The 17,551-nt window shown below is 37.8% G+C and overlaps 1 protein-coding gene across 1 annotated transcript in view; it reads right to left on the reverse strand.

The window, feature by feature from the left end:
- BCLAF3 (BCLAF1 and THRAP3 family member 3) overlaps positions 1–17,551 on the reverse strand; it is a 34,261-nt gene that overhangs the window by 9,313 nt on the left and 7,397 nt on the right. The window contains exons 2-10 of the mRNA XM_084295073.1: positions 16,769–16,842; positions 14,208–14,786; positions 13,196–13,864; positions 10,797–10,975; positions 10,096–10,210; positions 9,833–9,896; positions 8,877–8,995; positions 6,934–7,048; positions 1,256–1,351 (exon numbers count right to left, since the gene is read on the reverse strand). Of these exons, the coding sequence (XP_084151199.1) occupies positions 1,256–1,351; positions 6,934–7,048; positions 8,877–8,995; positions 9,833–9,896; positions 10,096–10,210; positions 10,797–10,975; positions 13,196–13,864; positions 14,208–14,786; positions 16,769–16,809 (1,977 nt within the window). The 5' untranslated portion in view covers positions 16,810–16,842. The remainder of the gene's footprint in view (positions 1–1,255; positions 1,352–6,933; positions 7,049–8,876; positions 8,996–9,832; positions 9,897–10,095; positions 10,211–10,796; positions 10,976–13,195; positions 13,865–14,207; positions 14,787–16,768; positions 16,843–17,551) is intronic.

Here is a 17,551-nt window from a genome sequence, read left to right on the forward strand (position 1 = left end):
CAGGCACTTTCCTGTCTGCATAATCTCCTGCAGGATTCTTGGCTGAAGTAAATTAAGGCAGCCGTTTATTTTCTTTATATTATAAGGCAGTGTAGGTAGTTGATATAATGATACAGCAGCCAGTGCTAATGATCCATCCGCCCCCTACAAACTGGCAATACAGAGGGGATACCAATTAAGAGACTGTGATGTCCTTACATGTTAAAATAGAGATATGTCAGGCTGACATTTTAAACTTACTGGTTTCAGATTGGAAAAGTCCCTCCCCCCGAACATTACCAGAATGGAGTTAGCCCTTTCTGAGACTGTTAGCTTCACTATTTGGCAGATTGACTGGCAAAGCATACCTAAACAGGAGCACCCCAAAAACTTTTTCATAACTATTTGCTTATGTTTAGTCTGAGGGAGGAAAAAGGGAGGAACCTCCTCACCGTTCAAAGTTTCATCCAAAACACCAGCTACTCAACTTACCCAAAGCCTTATTTCAATTCCCCTATCTACAAAATCAGATCACTACTTAGTCTGTGTGGTATTTTACTCCTGTTAAATAATTAGTAGGGGTACTTGTAGAGTAGAAAATGAGTATAAGTTGTGTTTTTCTGATATAAATGCGTCTAATTCAATCCATGCATAGCAATGCCACTATCAGCAGGAGAAAGTGCTTGTTTTCTGATCCCATAACACATTTTACAATTAAATGGTTTTAGGAAGAAACTGCATTATCACAGGACGCAATACACCTGTTCGCCCCTTTATCATCTTGAGACCCTGAAAATAAACTTTTACTTTTTTTTTTCCCCCCAAAATGAAGATACCAACATGCAGGGTTCACAAAAGACATTAGTTCCCCAGAAATCCCTATACGAAAAAGCAAATAAAATAATAGCATTAATACACGAATTGTACTGCTTTCAGAATATCTGAATTTCAGGAAACGTTTCAGGCTCCCATACATATTCAGAGAAGGACAGAAAGCTGCTCAGCTTGGTTTTGAACTTTCTAGTTGTTCTTCACTTTCTGAACTCCAAAGTTGAGAATGGGAAGTGAACTTGGCTTTCAACTGTATGGATACAATCCTGGAAAACTCATCTCTGTTGACCTTCTTACTTCCAATTAGTTCAATGGAAACAATTAGGCAATGATGCCATTATTTCCATGTCATTTAATACTTTCAAATCTGTCTTTTTACTTAACTCAGCAGGATCAAAACCTTAATTTTATTTAACAAATGCATCTGATAAAAGCTGATCTGTACCTTGAAGTGTCTTCTGATGGGTCCTGTATTTTCAAGATGTCCTCTAATGCGTCTATGAGGAAAAGTATCACTTGTTTTTGAAGAATAGTATGAATTCTAGTAGGAAAACAGACAAAGTTATTAGCTTAATGTTAAATTATGAAGGAAAACAGTCAAAACCAACAAAAGTTTCAAGATTATACTAACACACAGCAATCTTTTCAGTCTTACAGTGTTTGACACTATGACACTGTTTGAAGGCACCAGAATAGGAGAAAATGGCCTGGAGTCCAGGATGGCTGAAGCAATGGCAGAGCCCATGGAAACCAAAGATGATACAAACCATCATGTTGGAATATCATTCTCTTGGGTCATTACCTGCTCAGATCTCTTCAATTAAGGCTCTGCACCCCTCTCCCCCCAGAACAGATGCCTCAATTTGCATGCAGCAAGTGTAGTGGAATAGCATTCATCCCTTGAGTCAGGAATAAGAATAGGATTAGTACTCTGGACATCCTTGGGTAGCGTATGGTCATCGTTGGTTAGCATGTTCTACAGCAGACACATGCAATGCTACCACAGACACCACCAGAGCAACCAGACAACAAATGTGTACCACATTACATCGGTCCATAGAAGATCCTACTTTTACCTTTGCATTATAGAATAGTGTTTCGGAAAACACTTGCCTGCCACAGAAACATACCTGTTTTCAAAAACAAGTGGAGCAGACAAGGGGTACTGAAATTGTTTGTGTCAACGCGCCGAACAGCTGCAGTCAAACAGCCACAGTTGCATGAAACAGAGCACTCCACCCAGCCACTGTTCTACCTGTGTATTTTGGCCCTTTTCCAGCTTTTCCCACAAGAGCTACCTTGAGAAGATCCATACAGCTAGGATATGACTCTCTCCAACCACGGTATACAATTATAAGTGTTACATTTACATACTAACAGGTACTAATGTCATCTAATGCAGACAGATCTGAACAGCTAATGAACTCTTGGCCAAATTCAATTCTTTTTGTTCCATTTAAAAGTCCTCTTGAAGAACCACAAAAATGTTCCAGTGCTGTTATTTTGTTCCCCAAATAAATTTTATTTTTCTAAATAAACTATCATTTTATAATAAAATGCAAACGCAGGCTTTGCTGTTTATAGACTTTCTGTACTAGTAACAAAATATTAAACCTTTCCAGTTGCAGAAGCTTTTTGGATGTTTTCTACCACTTTGCAATTTGGGGTGGCTAATAAATGCAACAGTGCAGTATTGCAATGCAATTCAACTCTAACAGGAATTTAAGCTATCCTTTTTTTTTTTTTTCTTAAAAAAGAACATTATTGCCTACAACTCAACTATTTAGCTTCTGAAAAGCACTTGGAAGAGAAGCAACTCAGCAGGAAACAAGAAAAGAGGAAGAAAGTTTATGAAGTGAGATCAAGATAGTCAAAATGGCTTTTCAAAAAAAATTAAATACCCAGAGTAAAAAGCATGTCAGGAACTTCCCAGCTCTCTTATCAGCATCTGAAGATACTCCATGAAATCAAGTTATTTCTCCACATAATTAAATAAGGAAGCTCCCCACTGAAGTTTACTCTTCTTTAAAGCTGAGAACTCAGCAAAATTAAAAGAGAAACCATTCAAGAACATTTCTTGTTATAGTTAAAAATAGAACTTTGGAAATTAAAGAAAGCCTGTCTTCACTAAATATGGACATCCTCACTCTACACTCCCCCCATCCCTCCCCCAGATTCAAGCACATTCATAAAAACCCCATTAGAACTACTTGATCTACAGATCTCTAGCAATCTACTGCTCAGGAGTTTCCTAAGACAGACTTAATTTTAAGAAAAAAATGCAAAGTACAAGTAGGTGCTTATTCTGATCTCATATTCTTTAGCCTTTTGGTCAATAACATGCAAGGCTAGGCAGATATTTACATCTGCAAGGCAAAAGTTATTCTCAAGATTAAGCTCATCTCCCACTTATTAAACACTAACATGAGAAGCACATTCCCTTCACTGGCCTGCTGTTAAAGGTTCTGTCATACCTTGCCCTGAAAAGATATTGGTAACCAATGGAAACTGGACACTAGAAGTAGGCAATAGGAGATTTACTTGTTCAATTTGGATCCAAATATTGCCCATTTAACAAAAACCCAACAGAACCAAAATGATGTTAATATCACATTTTGATAATTTACTCTAAGTATATTTTAACAGGACTGACACAGTATCTGTCTCTACGTGAGGCAACATCCTCACATCAGATGTTATCTGCTTATCAGGCTTTGAATTTAAGCAACCATCTTGTATCAGTACTGATACACATGCCTTCTTACACAACAGAGTGAAATTTCATTGTGGTTTTCCAAACAAAACCAGAAAGTCTTCGTTAGTAAATTCAGACAAAAAAAAAAATTAAATCCTGTATTACAACTTATGATTAAGTATTTTATCCTGTCGAATACTATTTTTAAACATTTTTTTTTTTTAGTCTTGGCACTGTTATGTTCGTCATTGGAAGCCTGGCTCTCTGATGTACCTTCTCTCTATACATATTCACCTGTAAGCAAGAGCAACCAAGCCTGGGAGGAGTGCTGAAGGTTAGAGTTCTTGTTGTGCATTTCCTGGTACAGGTGCAACACTTCGAAACAGAAGTGGTAAGAGATGCCTGCTGCATACTTTTGCATGTGTTTTCCACGCCTTTACAATTTTGCTGACACAATATGCTATCACTACATCTCTTCTGCAGCATAAAACACCTTCCCACAAAAACTGGAGAGCTCTGCTTATATTGTGGAGCTCACTGAAACGATTCCTACCCACATTTCTAAGCGTAAGCAAAACCACAGTTACTTTCTTATCCAGCAACTACTATCTTAGCTCTTGCTTACATTTCAATCCCTTCCTCAGTATTTCCACAGATTCTTGTTTCCCACAGTTTATGCTCCATTTTAGGATGTTTCCTATTTCCTAAATGTGGTTGGCCCAACATCAATATTCTGATGTTGCATCAAACCATTTCTTAAATCCAATGCACTCTTCTCTGAAGGTCACTTTTTAGTCACGGTCCCTACACTTTCCAACACATATGGCAGCGTTCACATCTGAGCAACTCTATTCTAGTAGAAGACTGAATCTCAAACTCCAGGCCTCTGTCCTCTTGTAAGAAACAGGCGTGAGTGGTCTTTACCTTCATTCATTGCTTTAAGGATGCTTTCAACTGCATTAATATTGCATTTCTGAATAAAGCAGCAGTGGACACAGTCATGCAGCTCTGAATTTATTACAGAAACCCTGCTCAGTTCGTAAGTTACACGTGGCTGAAAATGTAAGTGACCACTTAGAAACTACTCCAGTTCTCAACTCCCACAATAAAAAGTAGAGCAGTGCTAGAAGCTTACATATACAGAGGATACGCGGAGGTCAAGTTTGAGCTGCTTGCAGCAGGATAAGCTCTGCTCCCATAGCACCCAGTCCTGAAGCACTGCTCCTTCAGGAAAGGACCCTACATTCTCATATAACGTGTCCGCACACCACAGGAAATGCCACGCTACTGAAGCTGGCTTGTTAGCTGAACTGTTTATATTGTCTCAGATATGAGAGTTCGGGTATTAGTGATCTGCTCTGCCTGGGAAAAGATGACTTTCTTTCTGCATTACTTCACATACTGAGCATCAGATGTAGCAGATAACAGGAAAACAAACAACGGGAGCAGCATACGAACTAAAAGCAAGAACAAAGAACAAAAACAGAAGAGAAGATGCAATTAGGAGGTGCCAATTAGCATACTCTGGACACGTTTGCCAAATGCCTGTAACCCCTCTATGCCAGGTGGCGAGCATTGATTCATTTTACTTCTACTGGCACACGTGAATGGCAAACCAAAGTGTTTTAACTTCCCACTTTGTCTGCAAACTTGCGCATGGCTGACATAATGAAGAGTCATCCCTTGCATTTTTAATACCTATGCTTTCACAGATAACGCTGTTCTGAACGATACACTGCACCGAGGAGTTATCCAATCTCCCCTAAGGAAGATAAGCTACCTAAGAACTGCATGTTTGCAGTTTGCTAGCAGATATCAAAATGCAGTCTTCAGAATCATCAGCAGATCTAATAGTAAGTCAGTTTTTATTTCAAACTAACAGCTAACACCCTGTAAGTGATACAGTCACTGCAAACAAAATGAGCAATCAGGACGTGTTTTGGGGGCTTCAGTCTCAACATTCCTCACTCTTTAAAATTGTTGTATTGCATTGTTTTGCGATGAAAGACACTTACACTTGCCAAGCAGCTACATTTCAGTGACAATCACTACTTTGACTAAATAAAAGCTACTTTTGGTGGACTTCAAAAGTTGTATGGTCTTCTGGAACCTTGTCCATTGGGTATTAACTATGATGTATAAGTTGTCATTCATTAGTTTCCTTGTTTTGTGCCCAGCAGAAAACAGGTTTTAGAGTTATACCATATAAATAAAGCTTTTCTAGTCCCACCAGTTGCCCAAATTAAACAAGCACAAGCACTCAGAAATAGCACTGCACTTGTTTACAAGGGATTTTCCAGAAGGGAAAAAATTATTACTACTGTACTTAATATAACTCCTTCCCATTTCAATATTAAAATACATTACAAAGAGAGCCTAAGAAAGAGTAAGTGCCCAAACTAGCTTTGATAAACTCAGTATCAACACGGACAAACTATGCCACTGTATAGCATTCCACCCTTAGGAATATAATTTCGGGCATTTCTGATTATTTCTGCAACATGTTCTTCATTTTTGCTTGTAGAATAAGAGCTTCCCATAACTCCTCTCATAAGGAGAAACATTGTTTTAATACTAATGCTGGACACAGTCCTGGAAAACCTGATTGAGGAGGGCTTTGGACCAGATGACCTCCAGAGGTCCCTTCCAACCTCAGTCACACTGTGATTCTGTGAATGCTACCTACACAAACCAAGGATTCAGACCTTCCCTTCCAGCTGCTGACAGCTAGTTTTGACAACTATTCCACGTTACCTCAGGTTATCTGCTCAGTAACAAGGCCTTCTAATTTGTGTTTAAGTATCATATTATGAACTAGGAGAAATGCAATATATAGAAACTTATATTGTTTGTAGCTTTATAAAAGAAGCTTGTACTGTCTCACAGTACAAATCAATCGCTTAATCAATTTCTGTAAGTCATTATGAATCTTAAGTTAGTTTGACCTGCTCCTGCTACTCAGTAAGAATTTGAGTGTTGCACACCTTACTTCCAGACTCTGAAAAAATATTTTAATTCTACTGTAGTTACACCCAATATCACCAATTTCTGACAACTTCCCTGCTAGGTTATAAAAAAAACAATAGCAAAGTGGTTTTAGAGTACTACAGACATGTTCTAAAGCAAAAGCACCATTTGTTATTTTTTGTTTTAAATCAGAATTTGGTCATAAGAGTGATTTTAGCTCACTTGCATTATTCTATGCTGCAGAAGTCTAAGGAAGTACTGTTGCACTATAACTGAAATTATGACTGTTTTTATTGTTGAGCAAGTCTGAAAATAAAGCCTCACTGGGAACTTAAAGACAAGAGTTCACAGATTGTTAAAGTCACATCAGCCTAAACAGTGCAGCAGAAACTGAATCATGAATAAAGATAAAAAAAAAAAAAAAAAAATGCAGAAGCTACTACTTCTATATTTAGGCTTACCAGGTGAGGTTTCCCAATAAATTTCCTGAAAGGTGGTTTAATGAACCTCATCGGTTTTTGGAAGCCATCAAGTTGAGAGTTTTGTAATTTTGAAAGACTGCAGCTTTGCTGATTCCTGATGTGCGTGAGACAGAGAGAGAAAGAGAGAGAACAATTAAAACCCCAAACCATAATATAGCAACACCTGGTAATTTAAATTACCTTATTCTAACATCTGTACCACTTAGAAGTTGTAAAGTGATGGTTTTCAAGCGATCTAAATCTAAGACACTTGAAAAACTACCAGGGCTTAGCATTAGTGTACAAGTTGCACAGTAAGCTGTATTCTCTTAGGCAATGATAATTAATGGAGATATCTGGCTTTCTCAAAAGCCTCACTATCAAATCAGGTTTCCCTGGCTCACCCAGCTACACCTGCACAGCTGGTTGTCACTGCCCTCTGCCGGTTGACCTGCTTTCTGCATTTCAGCAGTTTTGTAATGTACTATCTTTAAAAGTTGTATAAAACTCTCAATTTTGCAAAAATTCCAAACCAGACAGAAGCTCTGATAAATCACTAGATGTGAACTTATGCTCATTTCATCGTCAACAAGCAGGTTTTTTGTTTTTGTTTTTTTTTTGGGGGGGTGGGGATGTTTTATTTTTTACTGGGCACTTTGTTAATACAGATGTGCATAAAACCTCTAAATAAAACACATACCATGAAAAGTGATCACCAGAAATACAAATGTATAGTTCCCAAAACATACAGGAATGGTTATCACAGATGTGAAATAAATTAATAGCTGATTAAGTACTACCAGGATCTCACATGTGGACTATGAAAAAACCCTGATCTCAGGAAAATTTTCCTCCTCATCCAATTGCTGCCTTCTGCTCACAATATGCTATCCACTAGGGTTGACAGCGTAATTTTCACACTTCCCCACCCCAGGACAGCCACACTTCTTAAAGCAGCTTGAGCTTCCTTCTGTAAGTGGTGGATATGAAAGGTAGGGAAGACAGCAGCTGTGGAAAAAGCAGAAGCAGCCTTCCCAGACAACTGGGCCAAACGTATACTAAAAATACAACCCCAGGCTGATAAAAGGCTATCAGCAACTGTCCAGTAATTTGTTTTATTTTCCTTTTTTTTTTTGTTCAAAAAAAAAAAGTATAAGATACAAGAAGTGTTTCCTTTGCAGCTTTACATGTCAGTTTTCCTAAGTACACATGTATTGCTGCTATTTGCAATTTACAGACCATATTTAAAATGAACAAACAGCAATATATTAAGAGGTATCTGCAAGTCATGACTGCAGCATAGATGCATTTCATTACACTCTGGCAAATCTTCAATCAACATTTCTAGCACTAATAAGTCAAGTCAGCCAACCTCACAACATCAAAGCAAAAAAGGATGACTGAGGTTTAGCAAACACCTCTGGGCCACCCATCTTTAATAAACCTGCTGCAGGAATTCAGAGCAGGAACAAGCAATTCCAAAAATCTAATTTTAGTTCCTACAATTCTCCAAGAACCACAATTTCTGACATTCCACGACATTACAAACAACTGGAGCAGCAAAACAATGCAGTCATTCTAGAATGCTTTTATGAAAAACCAAAATACCAAGAGAATGCTGTTATATACCACGTAAAGTAGCAGAAAAATAGTAAAGCATCTTCTGATTTGGTTTTTCCCCTATTCCACTCAGGTCTGCAACTTGAGCTTGCCTTTTTTTTTCCCCCCCCCCCTCCCTATTGCAACTTAACCTCTTTCAAGTCAATACCCCATTACATACTACATTTGCAATGTATATTGGTGGAATTTCAATCCAAATCAAATTCAGAAACTCAGTGGAAAGGAATCACAACAAATTTGAATGCACCTGTGGAAGCGTCAATACAATTAATGCATAAGAGAGACATGGGCTTATGCAAACAGGATTGCTATTAGCTAATTACCTTGGAGCTGCACCATCTACATGAAACATTCTCTCATCTTCATTCTTCAATCTCTCTTTTCTTCTCCTTTCTATATCATGCCTTAGATCGTTTGGATCTTCTAAAACTCTCATAATGTTCTAGTTAAAAGCAAGGGTTGAAGCCAAGTTAGCTCATAATAGCTAAACATTAACTCGATTCTGTCCTTCAGGGGTTGCATCCCATATATAATCTTGTTAATGCAGTACAACCATCTGGACATAAGACAGATGCACATCAACCCAAAAGATCCCAAATCCAAAACAGTAACAATAATTTGTCCCAAACAACTACCCTCTCTTGCGCCATCTGCCTTGTTACAAGCTTCCAAACAACATTAAACAGAACACTAGAATTTCAGCAAAAGAAGTTCCTGCTGAGTTACCACAATAAAAAATATTCACAAATTCCAGTAAACCTTAATTAAGAATAGCAGATCTTAAATTGTATTTTCACATACTTGCACTATAGAAAAAAGGGGTAACTAAACCACAGAAAATATAGCTTAGAAGTGGAACATAAAATCCCACATTCCTTGATAAACGCATTGGATAAAACAGCATTCTGAGGACTAATCTGTATGTTGGACCAATCTAACATCTGGATAGAAGAACTGTCAATGGTTTTTCCATTTTTCCAACCTCAGATGGAAATTAGGATCTATATGTCAGTCACTTATTTCGTATTTATAAAATTCAAGGACAGAGAGGGGTTTGAGGAGCAGGGATAACCACCCTCCAGCTACTCTACATATTGGCATCTTACTCAGTGAACACATACTGGCACCTTTGTGGTACGTGTCAATATACTTGTGTGCATTTCTTTAAAAATAGTCAATTTCTGATAGCCTTCAGAGAATACAGAAGTGGCTTAAGGGGAAAAGTGTTACTTACATTTATCTAATTTTCACTTAACTGTCAAAAAAAATTAAATAGTACCTGAGGAGATTCTGATGGCACAGTTCGCTTGTTCTGAAGTTCTGCGAGAGACATGTCAATCCTCCTGGAACAGAGAAGTTACATAAGAACAAGCACCATCAGGATAAACAGCAAGATTGCTGTTAGCCAACTACAGGATTCTTTTCAGACTACGTATGGAAAATTTAAAGTCAGTTAAAAAACACCCGGGCTATATTGTGCAATGCCTCCTGAAGATTAACCACCCTAATGCAAATAAAGTAAGGCAGAAGCACACCAATTACCTGTGAATTTCTGGATCCAAACTTATTTTAGCTTCATTTGTATTTGGAATTGGTTTGTCCTGAATTTTTGAGAACCGTTCGTGCAGAGTTATGTCACAAGATGCGAAATAATTTGCTGTGAAAAGATTAAATACAAGAATATTTCTTTGTACTACTTGAAGCGTTTAGCAGAAAATTGTGTATTTTAAAAGATTAACTGTTGAAAATACAAACAACTTCCAAGATTAAATTTGAAACTATTTCCACTTGCAGTTTAAGACTCTCAAGCAGGAGATTAGGTCAGCCTGACTTAGACAACCCCCTTACTAAGTAAGATTAAACTGAAGAAAGTTGACTATTTATTACCTCTCTCATGGCAACTACTGGCATCCTTCAATAGCAGAGTTCCACACTGAACATGATGCAACTGTCTAGGAACTAATCTGAAAAAGTAAAGGAACTATACATAACTAGTAAGCTGTGATTACAATAAGCTTTTCCCCCCCTCTCTCTGTCATTCCTAAACAAGCAGTTTAATCTCAAGCACTTGCAAGAAATCCTTTCTACCTTAACGCTCCACAACAAGGCCTCTGTTAAGGACTGATACTTTCTTAACATCATGCTCCACCCGCCTACTTGATATCCTCAGCCTACGTTTGTAGGTTATACAGTAGTTATAAATACATAAATGCATACATATAAACCCCCAGTATTACAGCCACCTTTAACTTGATGGATAATTGTGATTATTTCCTGAGTAAATTCTCTTGATGGGTCGTTTTCAACATTGCGTGTTACAGATTCCATGTGCTCAAACACCGGGTGGAAGTTCTCATTTTTCCTGCCAACAGCAACCAGATCGTGTGACATCTGTCTCTCTGTAGTATGACTAGAAGCAGCCCTAAAATAAAAAAAAAAAAAAAATGTAGATATTCACTTGAAGAGAATTCAATATTTGAAAACTTCAAACAAAAAAAGTAGAACAAAATAAATTAAGAAATTTGCTTTAGGAGTAAGTGTCATGAAACAGAAATCTCATTTTGTTGCTTTGAATTTAAAAACAACCCAAAAATTGCAACTCTAAGGGTCATGAGGAAGGAAAGCTATAAAAATAAAAAACCAGCTATGACTACAGTCTTGGGAATCCTTGTTTCAAGAAGTATGCAATACAAAATTGGTAATTTTTAAATTTTATCTAGATTATTAAATAAAATAGATAAATGAAGACTGATAGCCTTTTTAGTGTAATTCTGGAAGGCAAACTGTGTCTTTGTTTACAAAGAGCTACCAGACTGTTTTCAAGAACAGCTCACAGATGTCAAAACCACAGCATCTTTGATAACTGCATCACTTGAGCCTAGTCAAACATCTTTCCAGTGGCAGTGTGTAAACTTAAGAACGTGTTTAACATCTTTTTTTTTTTTGGTCAGGTTTTACTCATTCTAAATATATTTATGCCTGAAATGGGTGCACTGCTTCCTAAGAGCTATTTTGACAAGGAAGCAAACGCTAAAATTTCTACTGCTTTATTTGCAACAAGAATGCTTGTCAGTTGTAAAGAATTTGAGGACTCAAACACTGCAGAATGGACAGTGAAGTCTTTGTCTTGAAGGTTTTATGTGCAAAGTGATTAAGCACCTGTCTGTTCTGTACTTGAGAAGTAGGAGAGTAGAATTTCATGCAAAAATTGCATCAGAAACAGCCTCTAGCAGGTCCCAGAAGTCATCTATTCACCCCCAGTAACTGCATATGAGAGTGAATCCAAACAATCTCATTTTAGGCACTTGTCACAGATGATTTGAATTATCTGCCTTCTTGTGAGGTTTATAAAGAATCAGCTCAGTCATTTGATGTCACGTGTTTAAGTGCCTAAAGTACACAGCATGAATACTCCCAGTTATCAGCTTCTGCAGAATTAGTGTTTTAGCTTGCTGTATTTTTTTAATTTTGGTTGCAAAACCAAATCTTCTACACATAAAATAAGCTGTAATCAATACTGTACTTTCTTCAGTCTGCAGAAAATAACCATGCCCACTGAATTACCATGTCCATTGTGCATGACTTTCGAGACCAGCAGCGAGAGAGTACTGCATACAGGAATCATCCTGTGGGCTTGCAACAGAAATCAGCAAGAATTCAGTTGTTTTCCTTACATTATCGTTTAGGAAGGTAAATGCATGTCTCAACAAAAATCCCTTTCCTTCCCTCAGTCTTTTATATTAGCCCCTGACACGCAGACAGTGACTTGTCTTTATAATTCTCAATTGCATTAGGTATTTCTGAAATAGTGAAAAAGGAAAAAAATATATATATAGATGTTGTATCAGGGAAAAGAGGCAAAGTATTTTTAAAATGAAGGCTGATCAGCTTCCAGAAGGGATTACTGCCATTATCCAACATCTTTGCCTGTAACAGCAAGGCAACAAACCAGAAAATATCTAGACAAACCAAGCTGCTTACTCCACCACATATCCTCTACCTTGATTTTCATATTACCCCTTTTTTCCCCCCCATTAAGCTGACAACAGCAATGCTAAGGGCAACCACAAGCACTACATACAAGACAGAAACATACTCTACTACTTTTCGGTTCCGATGCCTCAGCAGATTGCCACTTCATTCCTTATGATAATAAATAACAATCCAAAAATTTTCAATTTTTTGACAGCTTTATTGGACTTGATCTTGAACATCTGAATGTGTGACTGAGACTTACGCAATTTAAAGGTTACCTGGTTTTCAAAAGAAATGAAGAACTCCTCAGGTAGCCAAAAAAAATGCCATCACATTCCAGAACAGAGGACTAGGCATGTCTTTTTTTTTTTTTTGTAATAATGTATTTGCTTACAATAAGCAACTTTTATTACAGTTTGTATCAGCCATATCTGCTCTTTCCACTCGCTACTACATCTCCATGAAATGAACTACTGTTTTATTTCTTAAATAGAAACAGGCTACGACCTTGCAGTCTGAGCAAGCCAACGTTTTAAACATAGTAAAATTAAAAAGGTACAACCTTAGTTCGTCCTCGTTACCTCCTAAGGAAACACTTGTTTCCTCTGATATTCACGAACTGTAAGCATACAGGAAGAAAGAACAACAGGTGAGGGGAAAGAAATACCTGTACTTTGTCACCATTTTCTTCATATCCACTTTGATTGTGAGATGTTCTCTCCTAGAGTTGACATCTGACATTTTCACATCTGAAACAGTGTGACTTGAATCATGCTGGCTACTGGAGGAATCTACTTTACTCCTGAGTTCCCCTTCTTTCCTTACTCTTTCCTTCTGCTTGTTTTTAAAGGGTCTCAGATCCACATCCATCTTGGAAGAGTTAACGCATGCATTGCAGCCCTTCTTTGAGCTATATTTAACGGGTACTTCAGCATGCCCTCCTTCTTCAGTCTGTCTCGCTCTTCCACCACTAAAGTAATCTAGCTCTTTGCTATTCCAGGCACCCTTAGAAGAACCGCATTTCTGGTCTTCCTGCTTCACATACTTCTGAGCTCTATCATCTGAGAAAGACTTTTCCCCATCTGGATGCCTGCGCCGTTTGTGACTGTATTCATAGGCTATCTTTGTGACAGAACCCTCCGAGTACTCCCTTTCGGCCGAGCGGTGAGACTGGGCACCCAGATTTCTTTGCTCCTCCTTTTCTTGGTAGGGTGGAAAAGAACGTTCTTGCTTCCACTTGGAATTTCTTGCTACTTCTCCACCGTCATACCTCTCCATTTCCTTAGCCCTTTTAGACGCGTGCCCATATTCTCTGTAATCGTGATCTTCAGGATACCTGTGTTGACATAAAGCAATTTACACTTGCACTAGAGAAGAAAGCGAGAACTTATATGTGAAGAATGTTGGACAGCAGAATGCGTGGCAAGTTAACCCAAAATCCCTCACGCCAAGGTACGGATGTGCAGGGGCTCTTAAGAGGGAAATAATATCCTTTCATACTCTAGCCATCAATACGATTTACTTAAAAGACAAATACTTCACTATTACCAGTCGCCCATAATTAAACTACAAAGTGGCAAACGTGTTTCAAGGTGGTTATCTTCAACTATAATGAAAACAGACTTTCACTTGAGGCTTTACACCACAATACCCAGGTTTTAATTATTTTATTCCTATACCTCTTCTGTAAAGAGCTCCTTGACGTAAATTCATCAGACACTCTTCTGGGTGACTGAACATACTTCTCTTCATGTAACCTCTGGTGCCTCAAGTCATCTTCATGCCATTTTCTTTCAAGTTTACATGAAGCCCCTAATGGTCTATGAAAAGGTTTCATTCCTTTTTCATTTCCAGCGACGTTGTAGTGATCAAACATGTATCTGTCTTCTGTTCTGTGGTGGTAAAATGGCCGATCGTGCTCTTTATACGGCATTTCCGAGTATTTTGGTGGTAACTGGCATCTCCTATTGCCTTCAGTTCTTTCTGATGAGTGTGTTCTGTAGGGTTTATGACCGTAAGCATCTTCCATGAGAATTCTCTTCAGGTTTGGCGAGGGTGATCTACGTTCATATATTCTCTGGTGGTTATTTCCATGAGGTGCAAATCTAGAATTGCTTAGTCCGTATTTTTCGTCATCTGTTCTCCAAGGCATAGGTTTCTTTGGGTCCTTACGAAAACTTTTATATTCACAGTCATAATTCATATGAGCATGCCTTTGCCTGTGGTGCTCTGGACTCCTAAATGCTGGAGATAAGGACCTAAAGCAAAAACAAATTTCACTTTAAGTAGTCCCATAAAACTGAATCAGCCTCTTAATGAGAACATCTATTCCCTAAGGACGTATAGTTCAGTACACAGTTTTCATCAACTGGTAAGAAAATTCAAGAACATGACAAGATATTCAGTGTCATTTGTCCAGCTGGAATACCAAGCTTGCTTTCAACCCTGTTGAAATGGTTAATAGGAAGAAATACCCACCCGAAATATTGGTAAGTCAGTCATTTTCCTCTGCTGACATTTTTTCATTTAAAACTAAAATTAGTCTCATGTATATGAAGTTTCCACTACACTGAAAACAACTGTTACACATTTTCACACTTCTCAAGCATTCCCTATCTTTTTCAGTGCCAAGAGAAAAAAGGGGAATGGAAAAAAGCACATGAAGAAATGCAAAAAAGTTATAAAAAAAAATGCCAACACACACATTTTTCAGGCTTTCTTATCATGCCAAGGGAAAAAAAAAAAAAAAAAAAGGTGTTAAAAACATTATAAAAATATTCTACTTCAAATGTCACACAGGTAGACATTTTCCTGCAGAAGAGACAAAGTTTGAGAAAGACTTTGGTCTTTTTGTGGATGCGTGTGCATGTGTACCTGTATATGCATGAACATATGCACTATTCTTGCAACTTCAGCAGCTGAACTGTTAATAGCAAAGATCCACTCAGTAGCACCCTTATCACCTTTGAACTTTGACCTACAGTTACAAAAATGAAAGCAACTTAAGCATTTTTAGCCAAAATCTCCCTAAATAAAGAAAAGCGGCACAACCCACTAGCAAGAGCCTGAAAGTAATTCCAGTCCAAAACCAGATCAGTGTATTTAATGATTCAATGTACACTCTCGAATAAAAAGATTGAGAAATGGAAGTTGAAAGAATTCAAGTCACTTTCTTTGTACATTTGCAATATGTGCACAATTTGGCATAACTATTTCCTCTGTTCCTGCAAACAGGTTCAAAGCCAGAGTGACAGATCTGCATAAAACTATAGCAGCTAACTACCACTCGCACCCATGCTGGCACCCCAAAATTTTCTTGGTTGTTCTGGTTAAGGCTTGCATTTTTACGAGAGCTCAGGAATTTCGCTCTGTCCTTTGCTCCAAGGACATATTGCCAATTATCAGTCTAGTATGGAAGTAGGTGGGATTTCTCTAAAAGATTATCTCTGTTATTCGAACTCCCTTTGTCACCCCAACCTAATTATTACATCTACTTCAAAAAAAAAAGCAACCCAAAACCATCAAAACAAAGTAAGGTTTTGTATTACATACCAGTAGATTTTGAAAACTTCAGGTCATATTCCAGCCTTTTATCTTTAACACCTCACATTCGCATTGCAAGTCCTTAAAACTAGGCAGGTAACTTAACTGCCTGAAGTTGGCTGGATGTGCTTCTGGTGCCTTATGTCAGTGACGCACGCTACCATGCCGGTGTTGAAAAACAAGGCCACTAACTCCCATGCTTTTATTCTGCCTTATGCTGCACGGCATATTTCACTGTGCTAAAGACCAATTAACTGATCAGCCCCAAAGGCTCAGAAAGCCTGAGGTATTTGAACAGAGCATTTTTAGCAATCGATCTTCTGGCCCTCCACTACGGACTAAGAGGAGGAACAGGAGCAAGCTAAAGACAGTGCGCCAGGTGGTGTTTGAGTAAAAATACATTTAACTATTTTGGTGCTTGAGTTCAGTACCTCAGGCAATTCCAAGTCTCAAAACATGCAAGTTGAAAAAGGCTCTTCACAAGAAGAAAACCTCAATATCTCCAGCTTAAAAAAATAGCAATAAAATTCTAATTTGGAAAAAAGGTTGCAGAAACAGTTTGGGAAATCAATTATTATTTTGTAAAACATGATGTTCAGATTGCAGTTCACTTTTGCACAAGTTTTAAGTCTTCATTATAAAGCCCTATACAGAGCTACATTTCAGAACACAAATGGAGTTACAGATAAATATTTACCTTTGTTTCCATCGCGGTGATCTTGATCTAGACCTTGTCATCTTCTCTCATGTGTTTATATGAATTTCTTGAAGCTGTAAAAATGATAGAATTCACTCGTGTGACAACAGAATTCGCTACAGTTTGCAACAGGGACACTTGTTTTAACCAGCACAATATTAGATGCTTTAGGGCTGGGCTATGGCTTATTTTTAGCAAGTTTTATTTTTACTTCTAGCTCTCATCATAAAGCAAGTAACTTTTATCCTAATTACTGATCTTAGGAGGCAGTTTATTTTCATTATAAAGAATTTTAATATTTGGCCATTGCTCTCCCTTCTTTAATGCTGTTAACATTTAAAAACAGCAGCGAATAATCCCACAAGCTACAGCAACTGGAAATAATGCTGTATTTATTAGAGGCACTAAATGCTACAGATGACAGACTGAGGAGGGACAGCCAGTTTTAAAATCAAATTTATAAGGAAAAATGTTTTTTTTTCCATTATCATCTATACTGAACTACAAGTTTGTAATATACATCAATACTTTTCCATCATTACAGACCTCCTGTAAGCTTTAACTGCTCCATCAAGTGTTAACTTGTATCATCACATCTCACCCTAACAAAACCACGTATTAAAGATTAATTTCTACACTTCACTTGTTATACTACACTACGTAGACACACTGCTCTTGAATCCTGGAAGTAGTTTTGGGCATCCCTTCTCATAAAAGATACAGAGGAATGAGAAAGAGATCAGTACAATCTACCTGTCTTGCTCTTCTTAGCAAAAAGTTACC

This window comes from Netta rufina (assembly GCF_964035555.1).
Source record: "Netta rufina genome assembly, chromosome: 1".
NCBI lineage: Eukaryota > Metazoa > Chordata > Aves > Anseriformes > Anatidae > Netta > Netta rufina.